Source organism: Canis lupus, chromosome 27 (genome assembly GCF_003254725.2).
Source record: "Canis lupus dingo isolate Sandy chromosome 27, ASM325472v2, whole genome shotgun sequence".
Taxonomy (NCBI): Eukaryota; Metazoa; Chordata; class Mammalia; order Carnivora; family Canidae; genus Canis; species Canis lupus.
In genome coordinates this window covers 28918472-28939561 of record NC_064269.1, presented here as the reverse complement: position 1 = coordinate 28939561, position 21090 = coordinate 28918472, and the positions used below count along the sequence as shown (strand labels likewise).

Here is a 21090-nt window from a genome sequence, read left to right as displayed (position 1 = left end):
TGAAAGATATGAGTTTAGTGTCATCATGATATCTATTCAGTCCTTGTTTTTGTGGATTGTTCCACTGGACTTCTTCTTAAAGGGGAATTTTGAGAGTCCCCCTTAAAATTTCTTGCAGAGCTGGTTTGGAGGTCACATATTCTTTCAGTTCCTGCCTGTCTTGGAAGCTCTATCTCTCCTTCCATTCCGAATGAGAGCCTTGCTGGATAACGTATTCTTGGTTGCATGTTTTTCTCATTTAGGACACTGACTATATCCTGCCAGCCCTTCCTGGCCTGCCAGGTCTCTGTGGAGAGGTCTGCTGTTACCCTAATACTCCTCCCCATAAAAGTCAGGGATTTCTTGTCTCTTGCTGTTTTAAGGATCTTCTCTTTATCTTTGGAATTTGCAAGCTTAACTATAAATGTCGAGGTGTTGAACAATTTTTATTGATTTTAGGGGGGGATCTCTCTATTTCCTGGATCTGAATGCCTGTTTCCCTTCCCAGATTAGGAAAGTTTTCAGCTATGATTTGTTCAAATACATATTCTGGACCTCTGTCCCTTTGGGCGCCCTCGGGAACCCCAATTAAACGTAGGTTTTTCTTTCTCAGGCTGTCAGTTTATTTCCCTTAATCTATCCTCATGGTCTTTTAATTGTTTGTCTCTTTTTTCCTCAGTTTCCCTCTTTGCTATCAACTTGTCTTCTATGTCACTCACTCGTTCTTCCACCTCGTTAACCCTCATCGTTAGGACTTCTAGTTTGGATTGCATCTCATTCAATTGATTTTTAATTTCTGCCTGATTAGCTCTAAATTCTGCAGTCATGAAGTCTCTTGAGTCCTTTATACTTTTTTCTAGAGCCACCAGTAGCTGTATAATAGTGCTTCTGAATTGGCTTTCTGACATTGAATTGTAATCCAGATTTTGTAACTCTGTGGGAGAGAGGACTGTTTCTGATTCTTTCTTTGAGGTGAGGTTTTCCTTCTAGTCATTTTGCTCAGTGCAGAGTGGCCAAAAACAAGTTGTAGTGGGAAAAGGAGAAAAAGAGAGGAGAGAAAGAAGGAAAGAAAAGAGAAAAAGAAAAAAAGGAAAAAAAAGAAGAAAAAGAGAAAGAAAAAAGGGTGGGGGAAGCAAACAGAAATCAAAAAGTAAAAAAAAAAAAAAAACGGGGAATATTTCTGTTGTCCCTCTAGCTGGTCTTCTGGGGGAGGGGCCTGTTGTGCTGATTTTCAGGTGTTAGCACTTGGGGGAGCTACTCTGCCTCCTGCCTGGTGCAGGGCTCAGTGGGGGTTGTTTACCCACTGAGGCCCCAGGAGGAACAACCACAGTGGTGGCGGCCAGCTCTAGAGCCCTGGATTCAGCTCCCCCAGTAACTACAGAGCTCTCCCTCTGCAGGGGCCTGGATGCTCCTGGTCGGGCCGCTGATCTGCTCAGCTCGGGCGCTGATCTGCTCAGCTCAGGGCAGGAGCGTCCTCGCTGTCCTGGGCCCTCCCGGCCTCTGCCTGTCCCGGGGGGAGGCCGGATCCTGGGCTGTGTCTCCGGTGCCCTGTGCTCCCGGCCTGCGCTGTTGGATTCGGGCTCCCGGCCCGCAGCCCCCTCCACGGAGCCGCCGCCAGAGCCTCTCCGAGCTGCTCCCGCGTCCAGCCGGGCGCGCGCTCCAGCCTTTTAGGGAGCTCCGCGGCGCACTTTCCCCGGGGTGCAGGTGTCTGTTAGTGTCCCAGGGAGCCTGAGGGCATCCCCGCCCTCCTGGGGTCCTGCTCTAACTCCCTGCGAGCCCCTTTCCGCCCGGGAAGATTGGTGCAGCTCCCTCTTCTCCCGGACGGGGCTCTCCTGTGCTGGGGACACTCGCCCCGTCCTTAGCCTGGCTCCTCGCAGGGCCCCCCCCTTAGATGCCTTTTGTTTATTTATTTCTTTTTCCCCGTCTTCCTACCTTCATAGAAGCGCGAACTCTTCTCACTATAGCATTCCAGCTGCTCTCTCTTTAAATCTCAGGCCGAATTCGTAGATTTTCAGGATGATTTGAAGGTTAGGTAATTTGGTGGGGCCAGGTGATTTGGGGACCCTACTCTTCCGCCATCTTGCCCCTCCCCCCCTGTTTTTACATATTTTTATGATTATAGTTTTTTTAACATTTTGTCCTTTACATTCTATACCAGAGTTTAGTTGTTCATGCACCACTACTAAAGTGTTTTACTGTATTCTGTATTCATCTACATATTTATTTATCCTTACCAGTGACCTTTGTCCTTTTTGTATGCTTTTATGTTGCTATCTAGCTAATATCTTTTCATTTCAACTTTAAAGGACTGCTTTTAGCCTTTCTTGTAAATCAGGAGTCAATGTGATGAAATTCCTCAGGTTTTATTTATCTGGGAAAGTATTTCTTTCTCCTTTATTTTTGAAGGACACTTTTGCCAGATATAATATTCTTTTTATTTATTTATTTTCATTTTTTATTTAAGACTTTATTTATTTATTCATGAGAGACACACAGAGAGAGAGAGAGAGAGAGAAGCAGAAACTCAGGCAGAGGGAGAAGCAGGCTCCATGCAGGGAGCCTGATGTGGGACTTAATCCCAGGTCTCCAGGATCAGGCCCTGGGGCTGAAGGCGGCACTAAACCGCTGTGCCACCCAGGCTTCCCAGATATAATATTCTCTATTAGCAATATTTTCTTTCAGAATTTTAAATATATATCACCCTACCTCCTTCTGGCCTTCAAGGGTTCTTCTGAACCATATGCTGATGATCTTACAAGATCTCTCTTTTATGTGGTGGGTCATTTTTTTTTTTTTTTTTTTTAGCTGCTTTCAAAATTCTTTGTCTTTGGCTTTTGATAATTTGATTTTAATGTGTTCTAGTGTGATCTTCTTTGGGCTCATCCTAATTTGGTTTGTGGGGCTTCTTGAATCTAGATGTCCATTTCCTTCCACACAATTAAAAACTTTTCATCCATCATTTCTTCTTATAAGCTTTCTGCCTCTTTTTCTCTATCTTCTCTTCCTGGGACTCACATAATATGTATATTGTTCAGTTGATGGTGTCCCATAAGTCCTCTAAGATTTCTTTCTTTTTTTTTTTTTTTCCTCTAAGATTTCTTTACTATTCTTCATTCTTCTTTTTGTTCCTCTGATTGAATAACTTCAACTGACCTATCTTTGAGTTCACTGATTCTTTCTTCTGCTTGATCAGGTCTACCCTTAAACCTTTCTAGTGATTATTTTTTCAATTCAGTTATTATATTCTTCAGTTCCAAAATTTTTATGTGGTTCTTTTTAATATTTTCTGCCGCTTTGTTTATAATCTTATTTTGTTCATCATTTTCCTGAGCTTATTGAGCATCTTTATGATGATTATTTTGAATTCTCTGTCAAATAATTCATATACTTTGATTTACTTAAGGCTAGTTTCCAGAGATTTATATTATTCCTTTTGTTGGGCCATATTTCCCGCTATCTTTGCATGCCTTATTACTTTGTACTGGAGTCTGTGCATTTGAAAAAATACAGTCTTTATAGATTGGTTTCATACAGGGAAAGAATGTCACCAATCAGCACAACTAGAGATTTGTGTGCCTTTCAAACCTTTTCTCTTCTGTGGATTTGTGTGTTGTAAATTCCTAATTATGGAGATTTTGCTTCTTTTTTCAGGAATTTATAATTTCTTATTCTCCCTTGTGTCTGTCTATGGTACTACAAGTTCCCAAGTGCTGCTGTAAGCTTCCCAGCTCTTTTTTGTTTGTTTGTTTGTTTTAAGATTTTATGTATTTGAGAGAGTGAGCATGAGAACAAGAGGGACAGAAGGAGAAGGAGACTCCCCACTGAGCAGGGAGCCCAGCAGGGAATCATGACCTGAGCTGAAGGCAGATAATTTGATAATTTGATTTCAAAAGAACACACTGAACCACCCAGGTGCCCCATCCCCAGCTGTTTTTGTTTCTCAGTAGCTCCATGGCATTTAGAGTATGCCAGGTTTCACTATGCTATGAGTTGGGTAAGACAGAAACCAGTCCCTCAGGCCACCATCCAAAGAGCTGGAATACTAGACACATACTCCAACTCTTTTTCTCCCCCCAAAGAAGCCAGAAGTTGGGGATTTTTTCCTGTTCATTTTGCACAGTGAAGGGACAGTGGCAACTGAATTTGTGTTGTGCCAGTTCAAACCATTGGCTTTGCTCTCAGAGGCTCCCAAACTGGCACCTATTCCTATGTAGCATTTAGATTTAGACAGGACAGAAACTAGTCCCTTGGATAGCCTCTTAAAAAGTCTGAATGCTAGACATATTTTCCAGTTTTCTCCTTCCTACCCCAGGGAAAAGCTGGGAGTTGGGAGTTTCCTCCTGATTACACTGCATTCTGCTAGGGAAGGAATTCTGGAAAAGGAGTGCCACAAAATTTCTCACTGATTTCTATGTTACTTATCTGGAGTGCAAGAGCTTTTAATTTCTGAATTTCTCACAAAGAGAATTAATCTGTGTATTGTTGACTTGACACAAAGAGAATTAATCTGTGTATTGTTGACTTGGGTTGTTTCCATGGGGAAAAGAGAGTCTGGGGCTTTCTATTATACCATCTTGCTGATGTCACCCAACATAAATTTTTTAAGTAATTTTTAAAGCACGCTTTACAGCATCTGGGTATCTCAGTCAGTTAAGCCTTTGCCTTTGGCTCACGTCACAATCCTCAAATCCCAGGATCAAGTCCTGCATTGGGCTTCCCACTCAGTGAGGAGTCTGCTTCTCCCTCTCCCCACTCTCATGTTCTCTCTCTCTCTCTAATAAATAGTCTTTTAAAAAGATGAAGTTTGCTTTATACAAGTAGGTATAAATTTATCTTTTGACTTTTAACTTATAAAAATGATTGACCCATATACAAAACTGGTTTCTTTATGGTTTTTAGCTTATAGAATCTTTTTTTTTTTTTCTAGCTATAAAGCATTTTCTTTTTCCTGTTGCCTTACATATGCTGGAAAGAAGTTGTGTCAAGTGAGAAGCTACAGAAATATTCCATTCAAAAAATTGTTTTTTCTCTTGGTCAACTGGAATGAAACGTAAGTTTAATCTTTATTTTGGCAGTATCATTTATCTAAAAAAGATCAAGGATTATTTTTTCCCTTTTTTTCTTAGGTAGAAGGTATGTGTTTTTTTTTGTTTTTTGTTTTTTTGTTTTTTTTTTTTGTAAATATTGAAAGTTGATGTGATTCAGTGATGGACAAATACACTCATGCTAATAGATAACGGGACCATAGAGGTCAACAGATAAAAGTCCATTGAGAAACCTAGACAAATGTCCAATCCACATTACCTAACTGATCAAAAAAGGAAATTGGAGAAAACAGAATTATTAATCCTTCACAGACTGTGGATATAAGAGATACCCTCTATTGGGGATTGGGACAAGTAGAATCTGGGTATACCAAAGACGAAAGAAATTACCTAATAACATGTACTCATGTACTGTCTTTTCCCATGAAAGCCAATTATAAATTTATTAATACAGGCAAGTTTTTTGATAATAATTATCTATGCATGTGTAAACTACCATCTAGTTTTGGGTGACTGGCTCCTACTTTCTCATTGTATAGAGGCATTAAATAAGATGAAAAAAGGACCTTCTTAACACAATTCATTTGTTCTTGCTTTCCTCTGTCCCCCTCCCACCTCCTCAAATCCTTACTTTACTCAGAATCTCAGGGGGCTCACAGGCCCTATATATGGCTACTTCGTGATTACTTCCACTTTTCCTTGCTGTTCCTATGACACTGTTCCACTAGCTATCAGTCATTTCTCTAGGGTTTCTAATACTACACAGACAGCCAATTTTCTTTCCACCTCATATAGAAGAAAACTAACCCACTGTCCATCAGCCCTTTCACCAGATCTGGCTTTTCTTGGGAGATGATTGGACTCCCCGGTATTGTGCTTTTTCACTGAGAAATATGTGCTGAAATTTCTGGGACTCTCAGGATGGCATTATATAGCACCATTTATCCTAATCTTAGTGTTACCACAATCAATGGGCACATGACATGTGGCCTTCAATTTTTTCCTTCTATGCAAAAGCAGTTCCTCTTTCCTCTAGGACTATGACATTTATCTTCCCTTCTTTGGTTAGATTCTTAATTCCTTTGACCAAAGACCTGATCTTCAATTACAAAATCCTCTTCTATTGCACAGAATGAATTCTGCTTGTAAAATTCTTCAGTGGTTCCCCAATTTTCATAAGGTAAAATACAAATCCTTTATCAAAGCACACAAGACTCTCAGTGGTTTGGTCCCTGCCTACCTCTGCACCTTTGTCTCTTGAGTTAGCTCCACTCTAGTCATTCTGTATCTGATCTAGTTACCCTAATTTAAACTGAGAAATATGCCTCTGCTAGGGGTCTTCTTCTGTGAAGAGCACAGTGCCTTTACTGCCCACCTTGAGAACACCTAATTATCTTGCAAGACACTTTTTCACCTTCTCTGTAAACTCCTTTTTGTATCATCGAAATAATTGGCCATTTTTGTTGGTTGATGTGAACCTCAGTCTCCTCTCTTATGGTCCCTTACTGAATGTGTTTGCTTATATTTCTGTTTGCTTTTGCCATATGATACAAAGATCTTTTGGCTTTGTTTTCGTCATTTTATTTTCTTTTTAAAATTGTTCATTCTGTCAATAGCAGCATAAGCAGATTGAGATAAAGTAAGAATTCAGTAAGTGTTCTTCAGCAAATGAGTGAATTTCATGTAACAAGTGATTCTTTTAAAAATGTTATTAATCAGCTCAATGACAAAATTATTCTTCTGACTTAATTAAAACTTATTCCTAGCTATTTCAAAAAATCAGATTAATTTTCAGCTGATGGATATGTGCTATGATTTAAACAATTCAAGAAAAAACATACTAATTCTAAGGTCAATTTTTAAAAATCTGCCTCCCCCAAATTCCCCAAAAAAGTTGAAAATCACTACACTGATATATTATTCTTCTCTTCCTTCAGGACTGTACATGTATTATCTTTCCTGTGGGTTTTTTGCTTCCCCCAATAGTATAGTTAGTGACTTCAACCTAGAATCATTTTATTTCCTTTCATTTAAAAAATAGTTATTTACCATTTTTAGGTGCCTGTTGTATTTTTTATATATTTTATTAACATATATCTATTACGCTATAATTGATTATACATTTCATTACTAGACTGTACACTTAAGGACAGAAACTTTATTGTTTAGTAATATATGACATAGATTTTGACTACATATTTCAATCATCATAGTGTATCCCAAATACATTATCTCACCTTAACAATAAAAATATGAATCAGGTATTATCATCCTTTTTTAAGGATCAGAATATTGAGGTTTATAAAGCTTAATTAACTTGCCCTGGGTTCCACAATTAGTAAATGGCAGAACTACTGCTCAGACCTACTCTGACTCCAAAGCTAATATTTTTACTGTGATTTCTACACTGTTTCTTAAAACATATAAAATCCTTGACAGAATATTTATGTTTTGTAAATACTTCTTGCATCTTCAATTTTAAAGAACAAAGTTCTATTCCATTCTCTTACCAGCAGCCACCTCATTTACCCCCTCTGCTTTAGGGCAAAACCCTTCCAGAGAATTGTGTATATTCACTTTGTTTAGTCTTTTTTTTTTTTTTCCCCTCTGCTCTAAAATATACTCTAATTAGGCTTTCATCACCTCTGCTTCACTGAAATTGCCCATTGGAATCACTAGTGACCTGCACAGTTGAATCTAGTGTTGATTTGTCAGTCTTCATCTTACACGATCTATTTAGGAGCATATAGCACTGTTGATCTCACCCTCAGTCTTGGCTCCCATATTCTTTTCACTTTCCTTCTGCTATACTGGACATTCCTTCTCTATCTATTTTCTTTCCCCAGGCTGATCATGGTCTCAGCACTATGCCTCTTTTCTGTTGTATTTACCTTGCTTCTTTATTTCTCTCTTATCATTACATAGCATAAAATGCCATCTATATGCCAACATCTCCAAAAATTATATCACAAACCCAGTCTGTGACTCCATACATATACATTTAACATGTCTAAAACAATACTCTTAACCTTACATTCCAAACTTGTTCCATCCATGGATAGCCACCCTGGATGATCCTTTTCAGTTCCGGTTGTTCAGGTCATATCCTTACTCTGAATCTCCTTCTCTCAGACCCCATGTACAGGAAATCCTACAGGCTCTACCTTCAAAATATTTCCAAACTATTACTTCTCATCACTTTCAGTGGTCTAGGCCCCCATTCCCTCTCCCCTGAATTACCACAGTAGCTATATAATGGTCTCCCTACTTCTCTTGCAGCTCCTATAGTTCTTCTCACACAGTGGCTAAAGTGATTTCTTTTAAAATATAAGTCAGGCTATGTCATTATTCTGTTTAAAAATCCTGAAATGGCTCTCTGTTTCATTCACAAAAATCAAAGTCCTTACAGTGGTTCATTGTTATATATCAGTATTAAACATTGTGAGTTCTAAACATTGTGACTTTGTTAAGTTTCCCATTATCACTATGAAAAACTTACTCCAATCTTAGGAAAACTATCTCAGATAGAAGAAAAACACATTTCAGAAAACTTTTAATATTTATTCCTTTTCAACAGTAGAGTAAGGCAAACATATGGTTAAAACTTAAGGTCTATGACAGCTGCTTACGTAAAAAGAAGGAATTCAACTCCACTTATTGAATTGTCCCTTAAAGTATTTTTCTTCTTTTTTTTTTCTAAAAGTTCATTCATTTGACTTTTTTACTAGCTATGTAGAAGTTAAAAAAAAGATTTCCCAGTGAGTGAGAGATTATTCTAGCTTTAAAAGTCCATATGTATTCAAGAAATGAATAAATAACTATTTAGAGAGCATGTATTCCTACCATAGAATAATTTATTTTTATTAATAAAAATGACAAACTGAAGATTGACAGTAACTATTCACTGTAACTTATTGAATTTTTGTCATTCGTGATATGAAAGCTCACTAATAAGTGAAGTTATACATGAAGAAGCCAGACTCAATGAGAAAAAGAACACTGTAGATTATGTGAGGAATACAGTGAAATTATAGCTTCCATCCTAGCATAGAAATATGAAAACTGAATAGAAAATCAATTACAAGTAAAAGAGAGGACATTCAAGAAATAACTGCATTCCACAAGATCATTAACATTTTGTGTTGAGTTTCAGAGCTTCCTTTAAGCTGAGAAGTATGTCCACATTATCTTTTTTTTTTAAGATTATTTATTTATTTATTCATGAGAGACACAGAGAGAGAGAGAGAGAGAGAGAGAGAGGCAGAGACACAGGCAGAGGGAGAAGCAGGCTCCATGCAGGGAGCCCAATGTAGGACTCGATCCCAGGACTCCAGGATTGCACCCTGGGCCGAAGGTAGGCGCTAAGCCGAAGGTAGGCGCTAAATCTGAGCCACTCAGGGATCCCCATGTCCACATTATCTTAAGTGAATATTATGAGTATGAAAGAATGAGAGAGAAAAGAAAGACTTCTGTATATCTTAATGTAAAACAAATTAATTTTTTAGTAATATAAATTTTGCTAATCTTGAAAAAATAGATTAGCACCATAGTGTTTCCTTTATTTTCCTTTCCTACTTTTGATTAGAATTAAATTTCATCTGTCTACAATGGCTAATATAAATTATTACATCATTGATTGAAAAATGAATGTATTGCTGATATACAACCTACCATTTGCCACCTATTGTCTTATACAATGTTTGATCAATTATATGGATAAGGAAAAATGATGCTTATTAGTCAATATTTGAATGAGGATATATCCAGATCCAAACTTCTGACTTGTCCTCTCCACACAGGTTACATATTGACATCTCAGCATTATTATTAATTCAATTATATCATTGCTCTGCATATATTACCCCATCCCAATTTCCTCTTTATTTTATATTTCTGTATTAAGTTATCCACTATAACGTAATATAGAAGCCTAGAATTTATCTTGAATTCTTCATTATCCTAATCTACTAATATGCTGTCAGTCAAATATTAGTTATTCATTTTACCTCTAAAATAGCCCTTCTGTCTTCCCTCTTGTTAGCTGCTTTATTGCCACCCTGGAACTGGGGCTCTTTATCATAGGGAAGAGCATATTGGAGAGATGGATGTGTACTTCCTCAAAGTCAGTATAGTCACTAGGCTGAATTGACTCCTCATTATTTCTTAGGCTGGATACTGGCCCATCACTCATAAAAGGGGGTCACCAATGTCTTATCAACACCTCAAATAAGGACTTCTCCCTACTTGAATTAGACAGCCAGCTCCTAATGTGAGAAGATGCTCAATATTAACCTGAGTCCTTAACTGGGCCAGGCTCAGTCAGCACCTTCCAATTGGACATTGCCTTTGGTCATCATCAGTCCTCTACTAATTACCTACTGCTTAGACAATTAGATGTCAAAATTCAACTGGGAATCACAAAGCCAGTGGACTCTGCTTATATTCCTCATACCTAATACATCAGATATCATACAATACAAGCTATCCCATTTCCTCTTCCAGTCACTTTTTTTCTTTTTCCTATCCCTTGGTGAAACAGTTCCCCCGATTCTTTACTTATCTGCTAACCTCTGTTCAATTTTTCCATTTCTTCCTAGCATTCTCATTTTCTAGTGAACATACTGCTCCATCTAAGCTTCTGGATGTCTTTCATTTTTCTTGTCTCATATATAGATCTCTCCTAAATGCCATATTTATCTTGATATTTTTGTAATAGAATATGATCATTTCTATATAACAGATGACTCCAGAAAGGAAAGAAAGGTATCCTTCTCCCTGCTCACCATTAGAGACCTCAAATCACATTATTAACTTTCTGTCAAAGGTTTTTCTTCTTGGGTACTTACACCACCCAAGTATACCCCTCCCAGTCTTTATAGTGTCATTTGGAAACTTATAGATATTCTCTTTCATAGATTGATGGATTCAGTACCTGAATTCAAGTTTTTCTCACCATTAACAATCCTGTGTTTATTCTTGGCCAACTGTTTTGCCCAATATCTACAATCTGTCCAGGGTCTGTATTTGAATTTCCTTCACCTATCCAGAAATTGGTATGTCCATTACATGTTAGCAATAATTCCCCAAATGCCTGGATATCTCATCATTACCCAAAATGGTTCACATTTAAAATTGTAAACAGCTCTATACTTGTATCTGTCTTGTTCAAATATTTGCTTTTGCCATTAGGAAAAAGCTTAAATTCCCTTGCTGGGTATGCAGAGTTCTTAAATATTCTGGCAACTACCTACCTTTTCAACAACATCCTCTATAACTTCCCCAACCAACCTGACTATATCCCTCATTCGCCACAATGAGCTACTCACCATTTCTCAGCTACACTTAATCTTTCTGTACATAAATGATTTGTCTGTATACTTTCCTTTTCCTGGAATATTCATTTCCAAATCTGTATCTAATTGTAGCCAACTTATTGTTTAAGACCTATTTCAAATTATTTCCTTCCTTCCCGCATTTCCTAAGACAATGTTAGTCATTTTTCCTCCCTGTTTACAAAGAGTAAATGCTTAAATCATTGTAATTTTTTAAAATAAGCTTACATGTCAAAATTATAATTAAAGCAATTCCGATTGATTGGATAACCAATCTCATTACTCCGTGTATTTCTGTCAAATTTCCATTTTTAAAAGATCAAACACAAAAGTTCAAAAGGATCCCTCAATTCAAATAGTTTATTTTATCACATACCATTATATTACCAAAAAAAGTTAATATCTATGGAAATATCATTGTAACTGGGTAGATAATCTTACTTTTACCTTTTATTTTAAGGATCAACTTTCCTCTTGAAATAAAGTCACTCCCAAGGGAATCCATGCTCACTATAAGATTGTTTGGGATTGTCTGTGCAACCAATAATGCCAATTTACTGGCTTGGACTTGTCTTCCATTGTTTCCAAAGGAGTAAGTATATCAGTTTTTTTTATTAAGAAAGCTCCTCTGTCAATAAAAACCTCCTTGGAAATGACTATTTTGCAGTATATGGCATAATGAAAAATCAAGAACGCATTTTGTTCCAAAATTGAGGTAGCTCAATATAAATCATGACTATTGAAAGTGGAACTGAAAAGCAAAAATGTAGAAATGGCTTTATAAACAGGTCTCATGCTCAACTTGTCAACTGGGTCATTTATAATAAAAAGATATTAGCATGACCAATTTCAATTGCTTTTCCTTTTCTGACCAGCCAGTTTCTCTGGCATTAGTAATTCAAAATGACTTAGATCAATACTGTCATTTAGAAACCATGTGAGTCATGGAATTCTGGCTGAAGTTAAATTATACAATGTGACTGGTATTCTGATCTTTCATTGCCAAGAAGAAAATATTTGGTAACTTTAAGATGAATTTTTTCAGAAAAGTAAACCAACTATAAGTTCAGATACTCTATCAGAACTAATGGCTGTTGCAAAATTAACTCATGACTTAACCATAACGATTTGGAGCAATTAATACTGGATTATTTGATAAAGTCAATTACGTGGTTTCCTGTGCTATTAAGGAAACAATATTTAAAATTAATCAGCTTAGTTATTTTTCACATGGCAGGACTTGCTTTACAACCAAATCACAAAATACAGGACCTTCAAAAAATTAGAATGTATATTGCTATTTTAATATTGTTAGAATGTTTACAACATATAAAATGATAGTATGATATAAATAATAAAAAAATCCTAAGAAAATTATCAGTTTTTGTTCCCACATTTAGTGGGAACTTATAATTTAGTCATTATAAGTAAATTATCATCAAAACAATCAAGGTAAATCTTTAAGATCATCTTTTTGGATTAATCAGGCAATAGCCCATTTCTGCATATATTTTTCTTGAGGACAAGTAATGTATTTATCTTTGTGATAGCTATCATCTAACATTGTAACTCTTATAAATAAGCAATTGGTAGAGGTTTTTTTACTAAAATGAACTAGAAAAAAAATCAGGTGTTATACTATATGTTGGCAGATTGAATTTATATAAAAAATGTAAAAAAAAAGTCAAATCATATAGGAGATTTAGAATAAAGTCTCAAAAGTCTGTAAGAAACTTAGGCTGAGGTGCCAGGCTGGCTCAGTCGGTAGAGCATGTGACTTTTTTTTTTTTTTTTTTTGAAGATTTATCTATTTATTGGAGAAATAGAGAACATGTCGGAGGGGCGGGCTGAGGGAGAGAGAATCTCAGGCCGACTCCCCACTGAGCATGGAGCCCAAGGTGGGGCTTGACCTCACGACCCTGAGATCATGACCTGGGCTGAAATCAAGAGTTGAATGCTTAACCAACTGAACCATCCAAGTGCCCCAAGCAGGTGACTCTTGATCTCAGGGTTGTAGGTTCAAGCCCTATGTTGGGTGTAGAGATTACTTAAAAATGAAAAAAAAAAGAGAGAGAGAGAGAGAGAGAGAAAGAAAGGAAAGGAAAGGAAAGGAAAGGAAAGGAAAGGAGAAAGGAAAGGAAAGGAAAGGAAAGGAAAGGAAAGGAAAGAAAGGAAAGGAGAAAGGAAGGAAAGGAAAGGAAAGGAAAGGAAAGGAAAAGGGAAAGGAAAGGGAAAGGGAAAGGGAAAGGAGAGTGAGTTTAGCCTAAAAGGAATACCTTCTACTGTTAAAAGATATTTCAAAAATCTGATGTGTGGGCTAAGAACTTTCATTATTTTCTCACTAGGAGCATCTTTACAAGTGCCCTTCCTTTTTTTTTTTTTTTAAGATTTTTAAAATTTATTTATTCATGAGAGACACAGAGAGAGAGAGAGAGAGAGAGAGGCAGAGACACAGGCAGAGGGAAAAGCAGGCTCCATGCAGGGAGCCTGATATGGGACCCCATCCCGGGTCTCCAGGATCACGCCCTGGGCCGAAGGCAGGCGCCAAACCGTTGAGCCACCCAGGGATCCCATACAAGTGCCCTTCCTTCTCTTGAGTGAGTTTTTTAAAAGTTTTAGTTGCTGTATTTGTAACATCTAGCCTGTTTGTAGAATAAAAATTCTAGCTATTCACTAAAAAAATTCAGTCCATTTTATTCCCTTCCATAATTTAATACAATACTTTGCACATAACAGGCAGTCAATAAACATTAAATATATGAGAAGTTTGGAATGTATCTGTCTTTCAGACTAAAATTCAAGATTTTTTTCCAGGTAGTTATGATAGTAAAAATACTACCTCCATGTTGTTTTGTCATGTATCACTTACCATTAGTAAACATTTTTAGGTGAATGCTCATCGTTAAGAAATGCCATCTAGGACTGATACGAGGTAGTGTTTTCCTAAGGGAAAGTGATTGATTTTGTGAATTGAAATTGTGAATGATGAGACATCACATCAGAAAATAAAACTTCTTTCAATGAACATTTCGATAAGCATTTGTAAATATATTTCCAGAAGATCGTTTCTCATGAAAATCTGCTTCTCTCCTGGGCTAAACAATTTTAAGAAATCCAGATCTTTTCAAGACATCAAAAATCCATCATATAGGGCAACTAGGGAGTGTGATGACTCCCACTGTGTTCATTGCTCTGAGTGACAGAGATTTTAACCCTATTTATTTGATGCAGGTATTTCCAGATCATAGCAAATAGGCCACTTAATTTCATTTCCTTTCATAGAATGACCCCTGTCCATAAACATTTCATATTAAATCTGTCACTTATTACAGTTTGAATTGCCCATACCTAGCCATGTGGAGTTGTCATAAACACTTATATCTTTATTTTTTCCTACCTACACACAACCTGAAATTATATAGAATTAAAGGCTTTCTATCTCTTTGTGGTTTCCAAAAGTGGTTTGCAGAAGGACCAACAAGTGATTAAAGTCAGATATATCAGTTATGGCTACATCGGGAATGTCTACAAATACAAATAAACTTCAACATTTTGAAGCACACAAATTCATCCTCAGGTCTATAAAAAAAATCCCAAGTACAAAGGTAAAATTTTGGCCACAGAAGTTTTTATAATCCTTTCTTTTGCTGATAGGACTTCCATTGCATTTATATTCACAGTGCCTCCACACTGCAATAAGAAAGTGTTTTTTCTCATCTCAACAATTTCTGTGAGCTACCTTCCCTACTAAAATTCAGCATAAATAGTGTGGTAGTTACTTAGCATTTCTAAATTGTGGTAAACTCCTTCAACACAAAAATCCTCAACATTGAACAATAGATTCTCCTGGGGAGATTTTTAAATAAATCCAAAATCCAAATGCTCCCAAGTATTCTGATTTAATTGGTCTGCAGTGGGGCCCAGGTATCGGTATTCCCAAAGCTCTCCCGATATGTTAAAGCCTACAAAAATTAGAATATTTTCAGATGTTCAAAAGAGAGCAAAATTAAATCCTAATTTCAAAACAACACGATACCTTAGATTATTGCCTGAGTAGCCAACCCTGACCCCACTGTATCTTATCATTTCAGATATATCCTCAAAATTAAATATAAAAAAGTTGTGGATGAGAATTATTTTTTTTAGAATTCTTTATTGTGCATCCTTCCTGTCCAAGAGAGACCCACAGAGTTTAAGTAGTACACATATCTCATTTACAGATGAAGATCTCCATTATAAAGTAAGGTTAAGGAGCTTTTTCTAAGTCACCAGGCTGCTTGCAAATAGAACAAGAACCAGAATGCAGGTTTGACTTCTCTCTCCATGTATTACTATCTTAAGCTGCCTCACTTCCTGCCCTTAGGTGTCACACCTTGCTCCATGAATACACTGTGACAATCTCACCAACATATAATGAAGTTCCTGCCCCAGCTTTGCCTACATTCTGCTCTTGGGCATGAAACCTATTAGACCTATGATCAGCAGAATCCCAAGTAGTTTTATAATGTCAGGTCCTATGGATATGCTGGCTGCCTAGATAGTCTTTTCTATTCTTGGTTGCAGAATGCCAAACCATGAATGCACATAAAATCCTAAACCTAAAAGTGACAATAATTATTTTATTCGAACCTACAGGAAACAGGAGTCCAGAGAAGGTAAACCAACCCATCTGTTCTCCTGTTGTCACAGATTTGGAGTAGATTTTTCTAGGCATAGGAATTTACACAATATTGAAATCAAATAAATCCTTAAAGATATTCCAGAACAAATATTTTGAAATGTTATATTTAGCACTATGGCCCTCTTTCTAATGGCATCTAATTCAAAAATCTCAGAGTATAAGAATGATGACCAGTCCATATGTTTTGTTGAGTGAGTAGTGGAAGAGGGAAGAATTTAAAATCCTGGCATCCAACCTATTTGCCATCTCTTTACCACCTTTCAAAAGTCTACCTCCTATCATCAAGCCATATGAAATATAAAACTCCTTTGAAAACCACTGATTTTATCCATGAAGTTCAAAGAAGTTAAACTCAGGCTACTTAAAGGGTACAGATGTCCTCTGGTGTTTTGTTTTGTTTTGTTTTTCACAAAAGAAGCTGTTTCTCATTTCCTATCTTCATAATGTTTTAATTTGTTTGCTTAATTTTAAATTGACTTAATAGGGATCCCTGGGTGGCGCAGCAGTTTGGCGCCTGCCTTTGGCCCAGGGCGTGATCCTGGAGACCCGGGATCGAATCCCACATCAGGCTCCCAGTGCATGGAGCCTGCTTCTCCCTCTGTCTGTGTCTCTGCCTCTCTCTCTCTCTCTCTCTCTCTCTCTCTCTCTGTGACTATCATAAATAAATAAAAAAAAAATTAAAAAAAAAATAAATTGACTTAATAAATCTTTTAACTGTAGTAATATAAAAATTACTGTGGTCCCCACTGGCCAGGGTATTAACAGGTTCTATTTTCATCTTCTTCCTGAGACCACCATCTTAGATGCATTCCTTCACATCTTAATTCCACTAATTATTTTCATAACCCCATACTTTCTATTTATAGAAGTCTTTGGGAATTTATTAGATATTACATATACTAATATAATGTATAAGATATTAAAAATATCTATTTACAGAGATATTTGCAATATCTCAAAAGATGTTTAAGTACAATCCATTATCAGAAAGTAAATTAGCTAATATTAAGCATACAGAGAGCCCAAAGAATGGTGCCAAACATCCTTTCCCCCTTGAATTGCCTTGAAGTCTATCCTCACTATTCTCTATTGCTTGATAAGTCTTATACACATACTTGATTTAAATGTTCTGACTTCATTCTGCACAGTATGCCTCAGGGTTAGAGCCATGGCAACGGTTAATCCAGACTTCCTCTAAGGAGAGTAATGACAGATACAAGTATTCTTGAGTCCCCTCATCCATTGTAGGAATTAGCTTAGATCACTGAGATTTTCAAAGTGAAGTATGGCCAAAACATACAAGTATAGTAAGGTCATAAATATAATTCATCATACAACTTAGAATGTGAAGTAAACTTCAATAAATAAATCACGCTTTTCCTTATGAGCCCCCGCACTGTAACTAATGAGAAAAAACTTTACACAAATGACAAAATATTAGTTGATTCAGTAATTTAAATAGTACTTTTGGAAATACACAGTCTCTTTTGGGTAAAGCATTCAGTCACTCAAATAGCTACCTGACATCCTCATTCCCTTTCTAAGATAGTATCTGCATTCACAGGGTAAGAAAGGAACAGATGCTTTGACCTGGTGACTTCTGATATCCAAATCAAATGTCTATTTTAAGCTGGCGATGCTTGTTACAGCTAGTGCAGCTCATGATTGGGGCTCTTGTAGCTTGGCTAGGGCTTACTGGCATTCCCTGAATGGGCTCTCTCAGGTACTATAAAGCCATCTGAGGTTTAACTGTGACTCCCAGTAGACATCAGCTTGGGTAGTTCAATTAGATGCCCTTATCACAGAGACCCCTTTTCCCCACCACAGAACCCTTTTCAGGGGTAGCCCTCACCCAGTATTTTTAGCTGTTTCTACATCTCGTCCCTTCTATAGAGAAACCAAAGAAGGCCTAATAAAGCTAAACTCAGGAACTCCTTCTGTCTCTTTGCCATGTGGCCCAAGTTTAAGGTCATGACACAAGTAGTTACAGGAGTAGCTCAAGATATAATTTTCCTCCAGGTTTTGAAACATGGAGTGCTAAAGGAGCACCCTCTGCCTTGAGCTATGCTCATTTATCTAACACTACTCTGCATTTGCCTTCCAAAGGCAGAAGAGGGGTAGACTGGGACATTTACATCTGCCATACTTATTCTTTTTCCACTTTCTTTATCTTCTGCTTCCCATCATCTCCAATTGCCAGAAAATGGTGTCAGTCTCCACTCAATATGCCACATCTTCCTTCCTCCTTCCTGTTAACCCTTCACCATGGACAGAATATTTTCTATGAATACCATGGAGAACATTAATGTCTAAGCCCTCCAAGGTTGGTATTAGATGTGCTCCTTCATTCTCTTGCATTCTGCCTGAAGCTAACTCAAAACTTTTTTCAAGCAGATGGATGCTTCAGGCCATTTGGGGGAAGGTTGTATACTCTATCGTGAAAAATTAATAATTTTCTAATCCTAAGAGCATTAATCTGACTTGTAGGTTGCTAATACCATCCCCTCTGGATTGTTATACCAAAAAACAAGTTTTACTAGCTGAAGGGGGGGGGGGGATGGAAAAAAGGGATAAAGAAAATTCAAAATTCATCCTGCTTAGAATAATAATCCCAGGTCATATAAAATATCTGTCCAATAATGTTTACAAATTACACTCCCTTGGATAGATGTTTTTCTAACAATATCTTTAGACATGGAAAATAAAAAAGCAAACCTCAGAAAGCTAAAGATTTAAAGGCAGCTCTATTTGTTGGATTTTTCCTTCACATTTTGCATAGTGTCTACTAAAGGGAATAATGGAATTTGATAGCATTATTTTTAGTTTCAAGTTTTTACTTAAATAATAGTTAACATACAGTGTGATATTAGTTTCAAGAGCAGAATTTACTGATTCTGCACTGATACAATACCCAGTGCTCATCAAAGCAACTGCCCTCCTTAATCCCCAATGCCCATTTAACCCATCCCCTGACTACCTCCCCTCAGCAACCCTCAGTTTGTGCTCTATAGTTACGAGTCTATTTTATGGTTTGCCTCTCTTTTACCCCTCATGTTCATTTTTAGTTTCTTAAATTCCATATATGAGTGAAATCATGTGGTATTTGTCTTTCTCTGACTGACATTTCACTTAGCATACTACTCTAGATCCATCCACATTATTGCAAATGGCAAGATTTCATTCTTTTTTATGGTGGGGTAATATCCATTGTATGTATTTACCACCGCTTCTCTATCTACTCATCAGTCAATGGACTTTTGGGACTCTTTCCATAATTTGTCTATTATTGATAATACTGCTATAAACATTGGGGTGCATGTATCCCTTTGAATCAGTATTTTTGTACCCTTTGGGTAAATGCCTAGTAGTACAATTGCTGGATTGTAGGGTAGATCTATTTTTAACTTTTCAAAGAACATCCATACTATTTTCCAGAGTAGCTGCACCAGTTCACATTCCCACCAGTAGTGTAACAGGGTTCCCTTTTCTCTGCATCTTGGCTAACATCTCTTGCTTCCTGCATTGTGAATTTTAGCCATTCTGACCAGTGTGAGATGGTATCTCATTGTGATTTTGATTTGTATTTCCTTGAGGATGTAGTGATGTTGAGCTTATTTTTGTGTGTCTGTTGCCCATCTGAATGTCTTCTTTATAAAATGTCTATTCATGTCTTCTGCCCATTTCTTAACTGGATCATTTGTTTTGGGGATGTTGAGTTTGGTAAGTTCTTTGCAGATTTTGGATACAAACCCTTTACTAGATATGTCATTTGAAAATATCTTCTCTCATTCCATAGGCTGACTTTAAGTTTTGTTGATTGTTTCCTTCGCTGTGCAGAAGCTTTTTTATCTTGATGAAGTCTCAATAGTTCAATTTTCCCTTTGTTTCCCTTGCCTCCTGGCAATGTGTCCAGTAAGAAGTTGCTACCGAGGTCAAAGAAGTTGCTGCCTGGATTCTCCTATAGGATTTTGATGGTTTCTTGTCTTACATTTAGGTCTTTGATCCATTTTGAATTTATTTTTGTATGGTGTAAGAAAGTAGTCCAGTTTCATTCTTTTGCATATGCCTGCCCCATTTTCCCAACACCTTTGTTGAAGAAACTGTCTTTTGCCATTGGAAATTCTCTCCTGCTTTGTCAAGATTAGCTGACCATATAATTGTGGATCTATTTCTGGATTTTTTATTCTGTTCCATTGATTTAAGTGTCTGTTTTTGTGCCAGTATCATACTGTCTTGATGATTACAGCTATGTAACGAAGCTTATGTTGAAGTTTGGAATTGTGATGCCTCCAGCTTTGCTTTGCTTTTTCAGAATTGCTTTGACTATTTGGGGTCTTTTGTGGTTCCATACAAATTTTAAGATTATTTGCAATAGCTCTGTGAAAAATGCTGATGGTTATTTTGATAGGGATGGCATTAAATGTGTAGATTGCTTTGGGTAGTATAGACATTTTAGCAATATTTGTTCTTCCATTCCTTGAGCATAGAATGCTTTTCCATTTCTTGGTGTTAGCTTCAATTTCTTTCTTAAGTGTTTTATAGTTTTCAGAGTACAGATTTTTTACCTCTTTGGTTAGGTTTATTCCTAAATATCTTATGGGTTTTAGTATAATTGTAAATGGGATTGATTCCGTGATTTCCCTTTCTGGTGCTTCATTATTATTGTCTAAAAATGTTACAGATTTCTGTACATTGATTTTGTATCATGTAACTTTAATGAATTCATGTGTCAGTTCTAGCAATTTTTAGTGGTCTTTCGGATTTTCTACTCACAGTATTGTATCTTTTGCAAATAGTGGAAGCTCAACTTCTTCCTTGCCTATTTGGATGCCTTTTAGTTCTTTTTGTTGTCTGATTGCTCACACTAGGACTTCCATTACTGTGCTAAATAACAGTGGTGAGAGTGGACATCCCTGTCTTGTTCCTGACTACAGAGGAAAAGCTCTCAGTTTTTTCCCCATTGAGGATGATATTAGCTGTGGATCTTTTGTATATGGCCTTTATAATGTTGAGGTATGTTCCCTCTATCTCTACTTTGTGAGAGGTTTTTGTC

General features: G+C 36.9%; 1 protein-coding gene across 6 annotated transcripts in view; it reads left to right on the top strand.

The window, feature by feature from the left end:
- The window catches only part of PIK3C2G (phosphatidylinositol-4-phosphate 3-kinase catalytic subunit type 2 gamma), a 366531-nt gene that overhangs the window by 98414 nt on the left and 247027 nt on the right, over positions 1-21090 (top strand). For all 6 annotated transcript variants that reach the window (XR_007406483.1, XM_049102678.1, XM_049102677.1 and 3 more), the window contains 2 exons: positions 4907-5029; positions 11817-11948. Coding sequence is in view for 5 of the 6 variants with exons in the window: in XM_049102678.1 (XP_048958635.1) it covers positions 4907-5029; positions 11817-11948 (255 nt within the window). In the remaining variant the exon portion in view is untranslated. The remainder of the gene's footprint in view (positions 1-4906; positions 5030-11816; positions 11949-21090) is intronic.